Source organism: Centropristis striata, chromosome 16, assembly GCF_030273125.1.
Source record: "Centropristis striata isolate RG_2023a ecotype Rhode Island chromosome 16, C.striata_1.0, whole genome shotgun sequence".
Classification (NCBI taxonomy): domain Eukaryota; kingdom Metazoa; phylum Chordata; class Actinopteri; order Perciformes; family Serranidae; genus Centropristis; species Centropristis striata.
In genome coordinates, this window is record NC_081532.1 from 21,045,692 (window position 1) to 21,064,073 (window position 18,382).

The window sequence follows — 18,382 nt, forward strand, 5'->3', positions numbered from 1 at the left end:
TCCTCAAAATGCCATTTCTAAACAAAAGGCTCATCCTTTGCTTGTTCTGTTATCTTCCCAAACAGATACATGCAAAACCTGAAACCTTCCTCATCGATGAGTGCTTCTGTGTCATATAAAAATAATCTTTCTGTAGTGATTAGTGAGAAGTGAAACAAGAGATATAATCACATTGTCACAACTGTTCCTGCAAGGGCAACCCAGCTCTGTTCCTTACATTGCGTTTTTGATATAAGGGCGAGGCAAGGCAGGTTTATTTATATAGCTCATTTCATACACAGGGCAGAGCAATGTACTTTAGATAAAACAGAATTAAAATATACAATTAAAAAGAAAACACAATTTTAAAAAAACAGACAGAAAAATAGAAGGAAAGAAAAAAATAGGAAAGAGCTAGATTAAAAAAGAGCACAGGCATAAAATAATGATTTGCTTTAAAATTATTGACAGAACATACATTGCAAATAAAATATTACAATTTTAAAGTGTTTTAAAAGAAGTATGTTGAGGCATGAAACATGTTTTTCATGCTTCTATTTACATAAAGGAGAAATCATGTGTTTATTCTGTGCTGAGCTTTGTGTGTCGCAGTGGTGGAATGTAACTACGTACATTTACTTAAGTACAATTTAAAGTATTTGTACTTTACTTGGGTATTTCCATTTTATGTAACCTTATACTTCTACTTCTACTATGTTACATTTTAGGGGCAAATATTGTATTTTTTATTTCACTAAATTTAGCTGACAGCTTTAGTTACTTTTCACGTTCTGATTTAACGAAAAACATGATAACTTTAAAGTGATTAGACATTTTTGTATTTAAACCACATGAACGTAAGTAGTTAAAATTATCAATCCTATATTTTCAAAATTAAAATGCTGCTTACATAAATGTGCATCAATAATAATAATCTAATATCATATCATACATATTTAGAATATATAATCTGAGTGGGTCCATTCTGCTAACGAGTACTTTTGATACTAAGTTCATTTTGATGCTGGTACTTGTACTTGTACTTCAGTTAGTTTGGAATGCAGGACTTTTACTTGTAGTGGAGTAATTTCACAGTGTGGTATTATACTTTAGGGATCTGAATACTTTTCCCACCACTGATGAATTTTTTGTCTTCCATTTATTCCTAAAATGAGCACTCTTTAAACCTGTTGATTTTTTGGTGTAATTTAATATGCAGCAGTTAAAACTAATCACAATAATCTAATGTTCTAGTGTCACGCAGAGGACCACCTTGATCATTGTCTTTCTCAGTTTTCGATTTCCAGCAGATTTGCTGGTGTTTACCGATCTTGTTACATTCTCATGACCTTCACACGCACAATTCTCAGTGGCACATCTAGGATGCTGGCTGATAGTGATCTTATCAGCTTCTAAGATCAGACAATGCACACAGTGCAACTACCTACAGTCAACCTTTGCGTGCATTCACTTTATGTCTAAAGGGGCTGAAATTGGGTCATTCACACCCGGAGGAAGCGCAGAACAAAAAAGCTGAGATGTGAGGTTTGTGCACTAAACTATCAAAATGCATCTGATGGTTCACAAATGAGGACACTGGTCTGTTTAGTAATAAATGCATTAGTTATTAAACAGTAAAAGGCCATTTAAAAAAAGCCTAAAATTGTCATTGTTACATTACAATTAAAAGTCCTGTATTCAAAATCTTACTTGGTGCATTTATATATAATAATTCAAGTACTGTCAAGAGTTTATCCCTTTTATACTTTATACTCCACTTTAGAGTCAAACATTGTACTTTTTCACCCCACTTAATTTATCTAACAGCTTTAGTTAATTTGTAGATTAATGTCTTTAATATAAAATATAATAAATATGGTCATAAAGTGATAGATTAAGCTACCCAAAGTAGTTTTTAACCTCCGCTTTACTGGCTACAACTTAAAAAGTGATGTACACATCAATGTATCCATAGTCATAATATAACATTAAATTGTGGAATGTGCCATTCCTCTAAATGAATGCTTATAGTTTTGGTACTTTAAGTTCATTTTTAATGCTAATGTGAGAAAATGATTTTTGCTGAAGTAGTATTTTTAGGGCATTTTATTATAATTTTTTTAGTATAAATTAAGTAAGTATTAAAAAATAAAAGTACATAAGTATTATTAGCTAAATGTGTTTATTGTATCCACAGTAAAATATTTTTTATGCACTCCCTTCAAAGGGTAATGTTATTACAAATATTACTAGCAGTTATGTCAATGTTATAATCCTGCATATTTACAAAGATGTTTATCGATGTTCATTAATGTGCACTGTCCCTATCAAAAAATAAAGTATTCATTCATTCATGTGTTGAGAGAAAAAAGCAGCAGAGGCTGACTTTAAGTATGTTTTCCATTTAATAGTGAAGTACTGTATGGCAGTCAAAAAGTTTTGCATGTGATAGCCTAATAGGTAAATTAACTCATAGCTGTAGCCGTTAAATAAATGTAGTGGAGTAAAAAGTTCAATTTTTCCCTGTGCAGTGTGGTGAATATATAGTAGTTTAACATGAAAATTGCTGTAACTGTACATAGTAGGCCTTAAAAAAGGCTTTATTAAAATGGGACATTCGTTACAGATCCTCTTAGTCTTTGCTGTGTGGTATAAATGGTGGAAATCTTTTCTTCTCCAGATCAGAAACATGGAGTTGGGGACTTACGGCTATGATTATAATATCAGCGATTACCCAGACGATGTCGAACCAGAGCTCTGCAACCTCGACCTGAAACCCGTGGAGGTCATGAGCCAAATGTACTTCCACTCCATCATCTGCATCTTTGGCCTGATTGGCAACACCCTGGTCATCGTCACCTACCTGTTCTACAAGAGAACCAAGACCATGACGGACGTCTATCTCTACAACGTGGCGGTAGCAGACCTGATCTTTGTGTTGGCGCTGCCATTCATCATCTACAACGAGCAGCACAGTTGGTTAATGGGCACTGTGGTGTGCAAGATGCTGAGGTCAGCCTACAGTATCAACCTCTACAGTGGCATGATGCTGCTCGCGTGCATCAGTGGTGACCGTTACATTGCTATAGTTCAGGCTAGAAGGTCCTTCGGCACTCGCTCACACACTCTGATCTATAGCCGCTTTATCTGCTTTGCTGTTTGGGTGTTTGCCATGGCTTTGACTCTGCCCACACTCTACTACACCCAGCTCAATGAAGAGAAAAATCTGGCAGCTGGGACCGTCACTATGGTGTGCCAACTGTCTTTCAGCAAGAATGAAACAGCAAAGACGATGAAGGTGGTGGTTCCCAGCCTTCAAATGGCCATCGGCTTCCTGCTGCCCCTGGTGGTGATGGTGTTCTGCTACTCCAGCATCGTGTGCACCTTGCTCAGAGCGCAGAGCAGCCAGAGGCAAAAGGCCATCCGTGTGATTTTGGCAGTTGTTGCGGTTTTCATCCTGTGCCATCTTCCCTACAACGTGGCTCTGCTGAACCACACTCTGTCTCTTTTTAAGCAGAGGAGTTGTACAGCGGAAAAGATTAAACTCCAAGTTCTGGCCATTTCCAGGAGCGTAGCCTACCTCCACTGCTGCCTCAACCCCATCCTCTACGCCTTCGTCGGGGTGAAGTTCAGGAGCCATTTCCGGCAAATAATGTTGGACTTATGGTGCTTCAGCAAAAAGTACATCTACACCGCTCGCTCTTCACGTGCGACGTCCGATATCTGCATCTCAGGTCGCATGTCTTCAGATGGCTTCAACAACATGACGTCTTTCAGCGCATGACACTGCAGTAGTACAAAATATTAAGATCAAGTAGCCGCCGTTACTTTGCTGCAGCTGTATATAAGTAGATATGAAAGCAATTGTGCAAAATTTGCTTAAATAAAACATGTAGTCTATTTCAAATTTACTGTATTATCTGCAAGTTCCATATAAGATACTATCATATTGTAGAGGTTTTTTACATATCTTTTACATTTGTATGATTTAGTTGTTGAACATCAATACATATGACTGAAAGTAAAGTAACATTGATGTTTGAAAAAAAAAAAAAAAACTTAAATAAGTGCTCCAGCTGTTACATACTGCATTTCCTTTAAGTAGATGGGGCGCCTCATAGAAAAGAAAACTTTTTTTTTTCCAGAAATGTCCACTGATGTATGATTGTGACACATGTGGTAACTTTATTCTTTTACTTATGTAACCATAACAAAAATATTGTTTTCTTTTATTCCTGTGTGTGATGTTGAGTGAGTCTGTTGATTAAAAAAATATATATAATAAAAAAATAAACATACAACATGTAAAAACTGGTTGGATTCTTACACTACTGATATAACCTACTGATCATAAATAAATTATGCTGTAAAAATAGATTTGCATCATTAAATAACATGTAAAACATTCATAATAGACAAAATATATGACAAAGTGATTTTTGAACCAACTGTTTAATAATTAGCTTTTGCTTATAAGTAATGCATATGTAATCAATAAATACTGATTAAGTATGAAATATATTACTATATGCAGTTTTATACTGACAATTGCTTTACACATGAATTCTAGATAGCATATGTTAAAAATTGTGAATCTAAACTAAAGGTGCTATTTCTGGGGCAAAAAAAAGATTTCATAATCCATCTCACTGTGCCCATTTATGTTTCCTGTGGTTGATTCAGAGTTAACATCAATTCTTGCAAATGCCACCACAAGTTTCCTGAGTTGGTGTAAAAGCTGAAGTGATCAAAGTGAAACAACAGGGGACAGCCTTTTGTCATACAGACCTCCGGCAGAAATGTAATCAAAACGTCCTAATATCTAAATGACAGAATAGGTTGATTGCCAATGACTCCCAAAATAACATATGTATATATATATATATATATATATATAATATATATATACATATATATATATATAACATATTTGACATTTGTGAAACGGACCTGTCAATCAAAGGTAGCCACACCCGAAATCATACAATTATTTATCTTCTTATCTTATTGTCTTCTAAATGAATAAACTTCTAAATTATTTGAACTATTAACATCAAATTGTCTTGCAGAAGATTTTTTTACTAGCGACTGAGACCATAGTGTTGTCCTAAAGAAAAATTCTGAGGTAATAAATCAAGTGAGAAGTTTTCTCATTTTGCATTGAAATGAATAGACAGAAATGTTTCTGTAGCCAAACTTAGAAGCCCCTGCTGGAATTTTCGGTAGAATGCAGCTTAAGGCACTTCCTTGGTTTGCCTCCCTGCTCAGAGCCGGAGGTTGCCGCCTGGTTTCACCCAACTGACTACTCCAAACTCCACCCTCCATGGAATTTATCACTCTTTATACTAAGGCTAATACATACTCCATAAGAAGAGAAATTTGTTCTTGCCACTCGAGGGGGCAAGACCAAGAAAAAAGTTTGTTCTGACCAGGACATTTCATACTTTATGAGAAACTGAGAAGTGAAACTGAGAAGTGCAGAACTTCTGGGAAGCCCTCATAGGGCCCTCAAATTTGTTCTCTCTCCCAGGGTTGGAAGAAAAGACTGATACATTTTTTCTTGCAGCCCTGGGAGAGGGTCCAAATTTTCCCTGTTCTCGCAAAGTATTTATTAGCCTAGGTTTCCTGACTGGGTCATTATCAAGTGACAGAAAAGTGAAGCCAATGCAGAAATGCCTTAAACCTGCCTTGTATCTAAATGCCAGAAGGGGGTGTATCCATTTGTTGAAAAGAAGTCCATTTCTATATGAGTCATCAGGAAAATTAGCCTATTTATCACATGCTTTTTTTTTTTTTTTTTTTACCTCAGTAAACATTTTCCTAATCTGTTTTTGGTCACAGTTGCTAGTTTCAAGTCTTCAATACAGCATTATGTGTATTTAGTAAACTATGGTTTTATTTAATGAACTTCTTTTGGGGTCTACAAACTTTTACCCTTTTAAAGTGTTATTTATCAAAGTAAATTGTAACATTTTGGTTGCTTAATGTCTAAAGACAAATTAGAAAAAAGGTACTAAAAGACAAATGGTTTATCTTTATATATATATATATATATATATATATATATATATATATATATATATATATATATATATATATAACCCTATCTAACCCTAACCCTAACAGATACAACTTGCTAACCAAGCTAGTTAGCTAATAACACAGTATCCTTACAGCCTGATTATCCATCCCATTGCATTTTCTAGCAAGACTCACCCCGAATTTGAATTTGTGCTCGAACATTTAATAATTCACCCAACTGCTGTGTCTATAATCACAGCATTGATAAAAAACACAATGTAGGCACTTTTAATTTTATCAACAAAGACAAATACATAAATGCAATATGTAAAAATGGTGCCATCACAGCTTTTTACTGTCTGTCTGATGGTGTTGTCACAGTGTTGTGACATCACAACTACATATTGGTTATCAAATCCAGAGAATATCACTGTCCTCTGTTACATTAAAGGAGATGTGAGGGAGAGGTGAAGGGAAACCAATCCTCCTTTTCATCCACTGGATGTCCTCAGTCAGCTTTGTTGAGTTTATTAGTTTTTTCACTTGATGGATGAAAGACTATCCTTTACGATCTAGATGTTCTAAATGGTTTATTGTGTGTAAACAAGCTTTCACCAGTTCCTTGTTAGTTCTGCTTCATTCTGTTTAGTTCACATCTCCCACCCACTCTGTTTGCTTGCCTTTTTGTTCTGCTCTGTTTGCCTTACAGCCTGCTCAGACCTGTAACATCTGTGCTGGGTTGTGCTGTTGAACTATCCTCCCTTACTCTGGCTCTATACCTGTTTATTGCAACCAAATGTTCTATTACCTTTATATCACACACTCCTGACGTATAAATGGCCTCTCTCATCATTATCTTTAGGGTTTGGTTGTTCCCCACTCCCTCGTGCATCTTTAAATATGTGTGGCATGGCACCTTGAGCCAGCCGGTCACAGAGGTTAACTATTTGGAATTCCAGAACTGACATTACGCAATGTAAATCCTTCAATCATTTTGATATTTCACTCGAGACTCATTTCAGACACATTTGAATGCCAGATGTGAACTGCAGGCAAACTCAAGCTGGATGCAGGCACAGTATGGATTAGGGGTGTGACGAGATCTCGCAAGATAAAACTCGACAATATTTCTTGTCGCGTTAAAAATCTGTTTCGCGAGATTTGTGGGCTATCCAAACTTCTATTTGTGACCTCTGGGGGCAGTAAAAGGAAAAGAAGAAGAGGAGGAGGGAAGCAGCAAGCAGCCAGAATGACATCGCAGGGGCTCGTTAAGAAGAGAAAGAACGAATCGAAGAGGCACAGTCCTCCTGCAGCAGTCTCTCCCAGCTGCAGAGCCGGAGTCTGCAAATTGCTAATAGGCTAACAGTTAGCTCTGTAGCAGTACAGTGTGTATGTGCTGCTGCTGCAGAAGGTGTTCACTTAGCGATCTCTGTTTGTTTACAACAAGCAACGGACACTTTGTTCACAGTTAGCGATGCTGGTTAATTCAAGATCGCTATGTTTAAGATAAACTGAGATGCTGTGCTTAGTAATTAGCCATGCTGCTTTGTTTTGATCAGCTGCTGATGTTGTGCTCACTTAGCGAAGGTGGCCACAGTTGCTTCTCCGGTGTGTAATCCATCACTTATGTGATTACGGTCGAAACTGCCGCTAAGCCATTACGCAACAATCAAAAACCATACGTCACCACCGGAGTCTCGTAAATCCCTCTGGAGACCTTTTTGTAATGGAGACACGGACATTTAGAGGGCGTGGCCTTAGACTTTCCCGGTGGCCAATCTTCCCCTTACAGGAAACACGGCTCATATTGTTTTCACTTGAAAAAAAGAAAGAAATATATATAATATAATATAATAATATAATATAATATAATAATATTTAATTTTAATTTTTATACATTTTAGCTTTAGTTTCAATTTGTGGAAGAAGAAGTTTATTAAAAGCTCATGCCTACATCATGCATGTTAAGAGTTATAATAAAACATTTCAAAAGCATGTGCAACTCGGTTAAATAAAAGTCTGTTGATCCAGTCATATATTGTGTCATTGTAGTTTTCTTAAGATCTCGTCTTGTCTCGTTCTCGTGAACCCAATATCGTGTCTCATCTCGTCTCGTGAGCTGAGAGTATCGTCACACCCCTAGTATGGATACATCTGGACACAAGATCTGAGAAGGGCCTGAGTGGTATGGAACAGAGAGGAAACTAAAGACGTATATTTGTAGGCCAACCTGGAAGCCTCGGCATGGGGTCCATTGAGAATTTGCCTATGGGATTTTTGCATTGGATTTTAGATCATGGCAGAAAATAAGCTCTGTGGCAAACACACGTTTCTGATGCCCACGCGTTTTGTTCAGCAGAATAATCTTCACAAATGAACACCACCTTTATGATGTTTGAAGCGTTAATGCAGCCGACAGAAGTAAAAAGCTAAAGTTATGCTATAGCGAACTACACCGCAGTCTTATGACTTTAACATCATGACTGTCAGCTTCAGGTGCTCTCTGACAAGCTAATCAGCGGTTTGACAAGCTAGAAAAAACATAGTTTAATACATTGTTTAATATACTAATCTACATTCTACAAGAGTTTGCAAGAGCACTGGAAAAACACGACCAGAGGCTGTAAGGTAGACTAGTGAGAGGGTTCCCGTCTGTGTCAGGCGTGATGGCGTTCAATGTCCCTGACCACCACTGTAATCTCATTTAGCCACTTGTTAGCTACTGCCTTTTTAAGGACACGTAAAAAACGTAAAAAATTCACAAGTGGGGGTATTTATTAACGCATTTTATGTTGTACATCAAAACGCAAACATCTCTTCAGCTTGTGTTAACCACAGACCTTATTTCAGGCATCTAATGAAAAACTCATTCTCATTGAATTTGAGAGGAACAATGCTAAAATGCCATCTTTCTTGCTAACTTAACTTATTCCTGTGGCGCCCTTTCAGGGTGGCTCACCTGGTTGAGTGTGCGTCCCATAATAAAAGACTGAATTCTTACATCAGTGGCCTTGATTCCGGCCTGTTGCCCTTTTTTTCAACTGAACTATCAAATAAAGGTCATAATCCCCCCACCCCCAAATTACTCCTATAAAAATTGGAGCTGCAATATTTGTTTGTTGACACAACACCTACCGACAAGGTGTCCTTACTGAGTTATCTGTCTTTTGTGATCCACGAAATGCCTAGCTGTTGTTTTTGTATTTTTTCATTTTTTTTTTACAGTTATAACACTATAGAAAACTAGTCAACACATGATCTGTGTGCTTCTCTCACAGCATGCTGCAGAACTCAAAAACACAGATCTAAATATATTGTGCAATTTTATTATACTGCATGTATTAAAATATCAGAAACAGTGGTGAAACAGTGTAGGACAGATGCAAGTGATAACATTAATAAAAGCTCGGTTCCCATTAAGTTTCCCAGTACATTATGCAAGTTGCAAGCATGCATAATAAAAGAGCTGTGATCCACACAAGTGGAATGCATGTTATTATGCGTACAGTAATGTTGTTATCTGTACTTGTGACGAGCAAAATGTTGCCCGGAGAAAGGTCGATTACAAATAGAGTAACACTGAGCAGGTTTTTCTACTTACTTTTTGCTGTTTATAATTTAGGGTTTTTGGTTCTGGCTTTTACTAAAATAATCTGATCATTTCTCACAGGAAGAAGGAGATCCTACATCGTATCCCTCTTGTTACTCCTGAGCCTGAGACACATTAACCTGTCAGACCTAATGCACTGTGTTTTGGAGTTTTCCAGAGTCCATTATTCTTCACCTCATCAGCTTTTTAGTAACAGCTGCTCTTTGCCAGATACTTTACTGTATCTCTCTTGGTGTACAGACGTCATTGTCTGTATCTGTATTAGAAAAAGAAGAGGCTGTGGGCTGGTTTATACCAGAAATCACCTTAGAAGAAGCAAATATTGTATTATTTAACCTAATTTTAATTGGCAATATATTTGCCAGGCCTTCAAAACCTTAAATTTAATTGATACTGGCTATGATTCATCCATTCATTATCATTAACTGCTTTTCAAACTCAGGTTGCAGGTCGCTGGAACCAATCCCAGCTGACATTGGGTGAGATGCGGGCTACACAATGGACAGGTTGCCAGACTATCTCAGGGCTGACAATTAGAGACAGACAACCATTCACACTCTCATTCACTCCTACAGACAATTTAGAGTCACCAATTTAATTTAAGTTGCATGCCTTTGGACTAAGGAAAGAAGCTGGAGGACCCGGAGAGAATCAACACTGACACGGGGAGAACATGCAAACTCGACACAGAAGAGCTGCAAGTCGGATTGAAACCTGCAACCCTCTTGCTGGGAGGTGAAAATGAATGAGTGTCTGCCCAATGTCAGCTGGGATTGGCTCAAGCCTCCCACGACCCAAGTTCAGATAAGTGGTTGAATAAAGGATAATTCATTAATTTAGATTCATGTAGCTTTAAAGTTCTCCAAAATGGTAATACTACAGTCAAATAATGCCTAAATCCTGTGCACAACGTTGCATTGGTGGTAATCTTTGGAGTGACATGAGAGTAACAAGAATCTTCTCTGTTGATGTGAACCAGTCACCTCATGGTCAGGTATTATGGCATTAGATGATATATGACCATCCATTTATCTTCACAGAAAAACCACATGGTAAAAGACCATTTCACTATGATGATTTAGAGACCCTTTAGCCTCAGGCTCATTCCAGATAACCCTCTATAATCTCAAGTGTTAGGGACATGCTATAACAAGGTAGCACTGTGTGCCATCTTTGGTGCCGCAGTGACTCAGATGGGTTCTCCTTTGAGGGTAAATTTACTCAAAGTGGATCCTTGACACCTTCCATGAGGGGTCTCTTCAACCACACTTGAATATGCTCATCTAAACATCTGGCATTTGATTATGAAGTCACTCCTTTGACTCCTATACCGCAATTATCTTGTGATTCATCCTCCCAAGAGTCATCACTGCTGAAGGGTTTTATTGCAGCAGCCTGGTGTATTATCCGAATAGACCCTCCATACTTTGTAATTCAGCCCGGGCAGGGATTACTGCGCTAAATGTGTTTTTGTTCATCTCTTTATGTGCATTCATTGTGAGCACCTTTGTTTGCAGATAACAAAGGTCTTTACCAGATGTTGGAGAACAATGGCAAATCATCTAATTGGTGACTTGTCTGGACTCCTCACCTTAGTTAGGACGAGGAAAACAGCAGAGAAGAATGTTTTTCAAGCATACATAATAAGGCCAAACTTGAGTCCATTAATCATTTGCTGCTTGGCCGACAGACATACCGCTAATTGTGGATAGGCCTGGTTAGAAAAGCTAATCTTGACACTTACTCAGCTATGACAGCGATGAAGACATTTGCGTGTGAAGCACTTTTTTTGCACAACAACATAGCTTGAGTGCGTACTATCTCTCCCTGTGGGCTGTTAATGGGGAAGTCAATGGAATGGGAACAACATTAGTGTGGTCTGATGGGTTGTGCTGCATGGGACGCTTAATAAACCACTTAAGTTTGATTGGAAATGAGGCCTCAAGTGCAATAACCTGGAACAGAGTGTGATTGGATATGTGTGTGTTGCCTTTTGCAGCCGCAGTTAAGACTATTTATACATCCACCATTGCTTGGCAGTGACTTCCTGTCTGTCTTCCTAATTGGCACAGTGTGAGCCTCCAAGCCTTAACAAGCTTGGGACCGAAGTTAGACACAACAGAAACTTCAAAACTGTGCTTATATCTGTGCTAACATCTTCACAACAGTAGGTCACCACAGTGGTGAAACAGCAGAGTCAAACAGTAGGGCTGTCTGTACCGACCGTTAAACCGAAACGCCAGCGGTATCTGTGGCATTATCAAAATGCTGAAAATGCCTTTCATACTGATTCCACAACGGCGTAATATTGGGGTCCATTCTCATTGCAATCCAGCATCGTGGAATGAAGTGGGAGGAGATGATAGTGGTGTGTAACAGAGCAGAAGCAATACATGTACAATAAGTGACAGCGGAAGAACTGCCCATCATGCTGTTTCTTGCTGTAGAGATTCTACAGACTCAAACAAAGTTGTACACAGTTGGTACACATTGATCCCGCCTCATACAGTCTAGCCAATTTAACGACTCTGTTACTACCTCCGAAGGCGATACAGAGCCGTGATCACTCGGTCCAACCCCTTATGCCTCTGGGTCGTTCAGACTGAAGGTGAAATATCACATTGGGGTAAATATTGCGTCTTGAAATGGCAGTCGGATAGGTTGGTACTGTAAATGACCAAAAACGTATTTGTAGACTTTTATGCTTATAATTTCTTGCTAGTGTAATATTTACGGTGGCCCTGAAGTGCAAAACACACCAACAATTCGCCACAACGCACCAGCAATTCACAACAACACGCCAGCAATTCAAAACAGAAAGGGTAGGCACATATTGGACACTGATCCTCCTCCTGATTGGTTCCTGCCGTCATTCGCTTCTCCATAGTCAAACCAGCCGCCCATATATATATATATATATATATATATATATATATATATATATATATATATATATATATATATATATATGTATGTATATATGTATATATATTTATATATTTGTGTATATATATGTGTGTGTGTATATATATATATGTGTGTGTGTGTGTATATATATATATATATTTTTTTTTTATTATGAATTTCGCCGACACAACAAATACATTTTCGCCACGATGCAATTTGATTATATCACGTGGAGTGTCCATATAAAGTTAATACTTCATCTCCTCTCTGCAGGTAAGAGTTTTATACTGCAAAGTGAGAAAGAATGAAAGTAAAGTGTTTATCCTTCATGTCAGCTCGCTCTGAACAAGCTTAATGAATTTACCATAAATATCACAATACGGGTGCTACATATGGGCGACTGGTTAAACTATGGAGAAGCGAATGACAGCAGGAACCAATCAGGAGGAGGATCAGTGTCCAATATGTACCTACCCTTTCCGTTTTGGTGAATTGCTGGTGCATTGTGGTGAATTGCTGGTGTGGTTTGCACTTCAGGGCCACCGTACACATTACATACTAGGTTTCTTCTGCAAATACATATATAATACATTAATTTAATATATATATCAAATACATGTACATTGGATATACCTGGTCACTCAATCATGGGCCACTTATTAACAGCATGTGGATCTGGATGTGTAAAATACCTACAGTGGCTATTAATGTGAACATGAGGTTATATTTGCTACTACAGCCACATATATACAAAATGAGCACACAGCAGTTGTCAGAGCTTATATTTTGTGTCTTAATCATTACACAGTGGGTTTCCCCTTTGTTTTGAGCCTGATATAAATCCTAAAGTGTTGACAGTGTTTGGCTCACAGCTGGAGCTGTGGTTCGTCCCTTCTCAGAGATGTGTCATATTAGGTGAATTCCCCCAATATAAAATCTTTGTGTATATGTTTTGTTTTGATTTAGCTCTGTATCCAAAGCATTCAATTGTCTCTTGGCCGTTTAATGCACTTTTCACACACTCAAACTAAAATTTCCCAATCTCTGGTAGGAAAAATGCCAGCCAACTTAATTTTTCTTGTCCAGGATATCTTTCATTTTGGAAGATATCGATGTTTTGCAGACAGACAGTTCTTCTTGGCGCCGCAGTGGGTGTTTATGTGCTTGCGTGCGTGTGAACATACATTCCTTCAGTGTGTCAGGTTGGCTTCCCCCATTAGCTAGCCCATCTCAGGTCTAGAGGAGGGCTGATTAGGGGTCCTGGCAGTGAGGGGATTATCATGCTGGGTCAGACTGTACTCTGCTGGTGTCCACTGAGGAATGCGGGCAAATCAACCAGTGAGCCTATCAGTCAACCAGTCAGTTGGTCACGCACTGAGTCATCCCATCTGCCAGTCAGTCATCTGCCAGCGAGGCGCTCCGCCAGTCTACACAGAGATTAGCTTGGCTTTCTATCAGCAACATTTACTTCATAGGAACTGTATGTTCTCCTCAGCACACTGCCCAGCTCTCTCTCACACATTTTCAACATGATAATCTATGCTGCATGAGACAGAAGATAACATGTCTCCTCTTATCTGCAGACCTGTTTTGTCTATGTTTTAGTGACACGGTCAATTCTGGTTTGGCAATTACAGTTAATAGACCTGGGAAAGGAGTTTGGTATTTTCATATGGGGGAGAAAGTGCCCCCTGGGGTGAGAGGGGTCAAATGTAGCACTCTATTTGGCGCTGAGTTACAGACGTAAATCGAATTAGTGTAACTTAAACGTTAAGAGTTGGAAACAACAAAAGCTGAGAATGACATCAGGGACTGAAGGAGGAACACAGGCATGGAAGTGCTAAACTACTCACAGTCACACGACTAAACCATAATCAGACACTGTAGCTGAATGGTTTCAGGATTAACTCTCTTAAAAGGCTATTCCAAAAACGTGTTAGCTACAGGTTAAGATTACAGCCTGATCAGCCTGACAGATTACAAGCATGTATCTGTTGGAGCCTAAAAAGTGGTTTAATAACTACCTACATATACTACCTGAGCAGGGACATTTCAGGCCCAGTAAAGTGCCCAGACATTTACACACAAATGATTGAAACGCTGTGTTTGGCCAGTTCCATTACACTTCTAGATAGACCATGATTAAGAGTCTTATAAGACACTGAAGAGGCTAATTCTGGTAACTTTTGCGTACCCTATAGTAAAGTGTTGCCTTTCACTAAGAACAACTGCCTACTGTCAAGTGAAATGAGGTCGATGAGAGCAGTGAAAGTAAACCAAAACAGTAGGTTACATTTGCTGCCAGGAAACCAAAACAAGTAGCAAAAGAAATTGAAATGTTGGCTGATAGAATTTTTTAGTCTGGAGACACTGTTATCATCTTCAGTCTGACACTTCCGTGGCTTCTTCTGGGTTAGCCCAATGCTAACTTGAATGGAAATAATTTAACTTTGCAGCTCTTGAAGACTTTCCAAATGTTATTGGAATGAAATGACCAAATTAAAAAAAAAATTGTAGTTTTGCTAGTGTAATGGAGCTCAAGACTATTTGTATTTCATTTTATGACATAAGCACAAGCTGAACTAACTTGGTTGTGTTCGTCCAGCGAGCCTAGTCCTATAAAACGCACGCAGCACGCTCTTTTCATGGCTCACATACACGCATAAACGACAGCCACAGAGAGAAGGCCGATAGAAAAGTGAGTCCTGGTATGCCAGATAGACAGTCCACCACTGAAGTGAAAACAAATTACAATTTGGGTGATTTTGAGAAGACATGCCGTCTATGTAAAAGCACAGTTTAACAAAAACTTGACACCTGTGTTCTTCCCACCCATGGCACTGGCTAATTGTTATTCCCAACCCTGGAGCTCATTGTATCAAATGCTGTTTTGACCGAGAAACCACTGTTTTATGTCACAATGCCAGACGAATTAGTCACCTCGGTGGAGTTGGTGGATTCAAAGGTCTAGGCAAACTAAAACGCTCTGTTGAGCTGATGGGCAGCTGCAGAGTCAGGTGATAATTGTCTGTGGGCCCCCTGCTGGAGTCAGAAGGTGGTCGGCACTTGTGAGTGAATTGTAGTCGAAATACAAAAAACAAAAAGAGATCCACAAGAAATAAGGAATTCTTCAGAGGATGAACCCATTTAGTTTTAGACAAAAGTCAACTTCCTCTTTCACATAAATTAAAGTAAAGACACTATAACTCAAAATAAGCTAAAATAGGACATTATATTGTTAAGTTTCCAAATGGACTTCATCCCTTGTGATTCCAAACAGGTAAGACAGTCACCTTCCCAAGCTGTTTTACACGTACAGTAAGTGCCTGTGCAAACACCTGCACTATAAACTCAGCAGGCTTGTGTGTTGTGAGCTAAAAACACTAGCGGGAAGCCATCTCATGACATTTCCCACCCACTGGGGGTGACAAGCCATCGCTGCAGTCCTTTGAGTCCCGGGATGCAGAACCTATTTTCTCTCAGCGGGACACCACTTCTGTCTCTTTCATCCGCCTCGCTCTGGAAATGAGAATGACATTCCACTACTGAGGGGAAAGTATTCCCCACCTTGGCGAGTGAGAGATGCAACGCTGAGAGCCAATTGCCTAAATGAAATTCCAGTAGACTACGTGATGAGTGGGAAGCGAGAGGCTGGAGGTAGCCAGGCTTGTGCAGCTGCAGGCTTGTGTCTTGTCCAAACCCTGAAATTGTTTCTCTCATCTGCTTCAAGATCTGAAAAGTGCTGGATGGAGATTAATATCAAGGCTTTTGTCTCAGAGATTGTGCTCCGATACGTTTTTTTTATGGTCCTTTGTGTTTGTCGTATTGTCGGCCTGCAAAAGTCAACAGAGGAGCTTTCATTCAAAACAACAGCCTGGAAGGGAAACTCTGCAGCAGATATGAGAATAAACAAGAGGAAGTGCATGTGTGTATGTTTGTATGTGTTTGTGTGTGTGTGTGTGTGTGTGTGTGTGTGTGTTTGTATCTCCCAGGAATAGACCCATTACTCTTGGTAAGATAGGTCCCTTGTTGTCAGAGTGATAATGTCTTTTCCTGCCTGGCTAGAAGATGAAGGCGCTTTTATCTGTGCAGCCACTGGAAACCTCATTTCCTGGTCCAGTTTTCTTTCCAGAACCTCGGTCCACTCGCTGTCCTGGCTGCCAGTGGTGAGTCTACAGGGAGAAGAAGGCCTGTAGAGGACCTAGGGAGGGACATGGATGGAGGAAAGAAATTAAGGGAATGAAGCACAGATAAAGGGAAGGAGATTGTGTTACCTTTTAGACCGTACTGATAAACACTTTTGTTGTAGGATTAATCTGAAAACAGCTAACTCCAAAGCATCCACTACTCGCCACAAAGCACAGGAATAAAAGACGTTTTTGGTTTTATGCGCCAGACAACAAATGACCAACACCCCGAGGCTTAGCTTCACATTGTTAGTTCTCAGGCCTCTAATATTACTCACCTTGCAAATATCTTTCCCCAAACACTTCACAGCTGCTTCCTGTTTGCATGCTTTAGATAGTGCTCTCTCTCTCTCTCTCTCTCTCTCTCTCTCTCTCTCTCTCTCTCTCTCTCTCTCTCTCTCTCCGTCAAAACCTGGCGAACAGCATACAAAGTAGAGAAAGAGTCTGCAGTCATGCTGGGAGCTTTAAGGCTGTACTTGAACTCATAATGACAATGCTAACGTGCTGCAGTTAAGCTGGTATCATGTTTATCATTGTGAATTTGCTTACACACTCAATACACTGGGGAGTGCTCAGTGTTCGGAGGCATAAATGTATGTTTCAATCAGCCCAAAATTACACACTGGATAACTTGTTAAAGACATATTAAGTCCCTTGACTAAAAAAATGTTGTTTTTTTTGTAACATTTAAGTCCCCTAAAATGTCAGAAGTTGACTGTACTGGGTTGGTCCTGTGCAAAGTTTGTCACTAGAGTTAAGGTTTACATTACTCTACAGAGCTCTGTGCACTTTGCTTAAATTTAAGAGCTAGATTAGATACGTCATTATTTCAAGTCAATTTAAAGCCAGAAGAGAAACAAGGAACCTGAAGAAGATATTATTTTATGTTTCACAACCACTAATTAATGTTAAACAAACTAACAAATAAGCTAAAAGATGCTAAATTACACTTACCTTTCCAATATGTCTGCTCGTCTTTTTCACCAGTCAACCTAGCAGGCCAGCAGTGGTGGTGGGCGGACGCCACATCAAGAATTCCTCAGTGAGGGAGGAGCAGATGTGCTTCCAGCTCCTTTTTGAGAGTTTTGAATATTGAATAAAAAATGAATCATAGCAGAAAAGAGGTTGCTAATCGGACTTCACTCCACCCACGAGAGAAAATGGAGAGAAGTGTTCAGGAATTGGATTCAATTGGGAAACGTATAATTGTTCCTTCATGTCAGAGGAAACATCTGATTTTCCACCTCCTGTTTAGTGCATTAACTATTAGTACATAACACAAAACCCAAAATCTTCAAAATGCGAATAGAAATTAGTTGATGAAACACAGCTAGTGACATAGCCTCACACTGCCCTGCTAGAGCCAGACCACTAGCATGTCTAACAAAAGATAACCAAGAGTTTAGAAGTGAAATGAAGACTGAAAAAGCACTTTAGGCTCCAAAGGAAGTGCATCAACTAAGAACGTGATTGCAAAACACACAAATAGCTCCACAGACTTCATGAAGTGTCGATGACTGAGTTGATTTCAGATGGATTTTATGTTCAGTGTAAAACTTTTGTTTTGCCAAAAGCAAAAGCAAAATCCCCAAATGCCTGAGCATTGTCAGAGCAGATGACTTTTACACTGATCTCATCTGTTGTTCTGCAGTTCTGCCAGGCACAGGAGCTGAAAAAG

At 39.0% G+C, this 18,382-nt stretch overlaps 1 protein-coding gene across 1 annotated transcript; it reads left to right on the forward strand.

Annotated features, from left to right (window-relative positions):
* The first annotated feature begins 2,668 nt into the window (after window positions 1-2,668).
* On the forward strand, window positions 2,669-4,243 carry ccr6b (chemokine (C-C motif) receptor 6b). Its single transcript, XM_059353645.1, has one exon. The coding sequence runs from the start codon at window positions 2,669-2,671 to the stop codon at window positions 3,761-3,763; it is 1,095 nt and encodes a 364-aa protein (XP_059209628.1). The 3' UTR covers window positions 3,764-4,243.
* The last annotated feature ends 14,139 nt before the right edge of the window (window positions 4,244-18,382 follow it).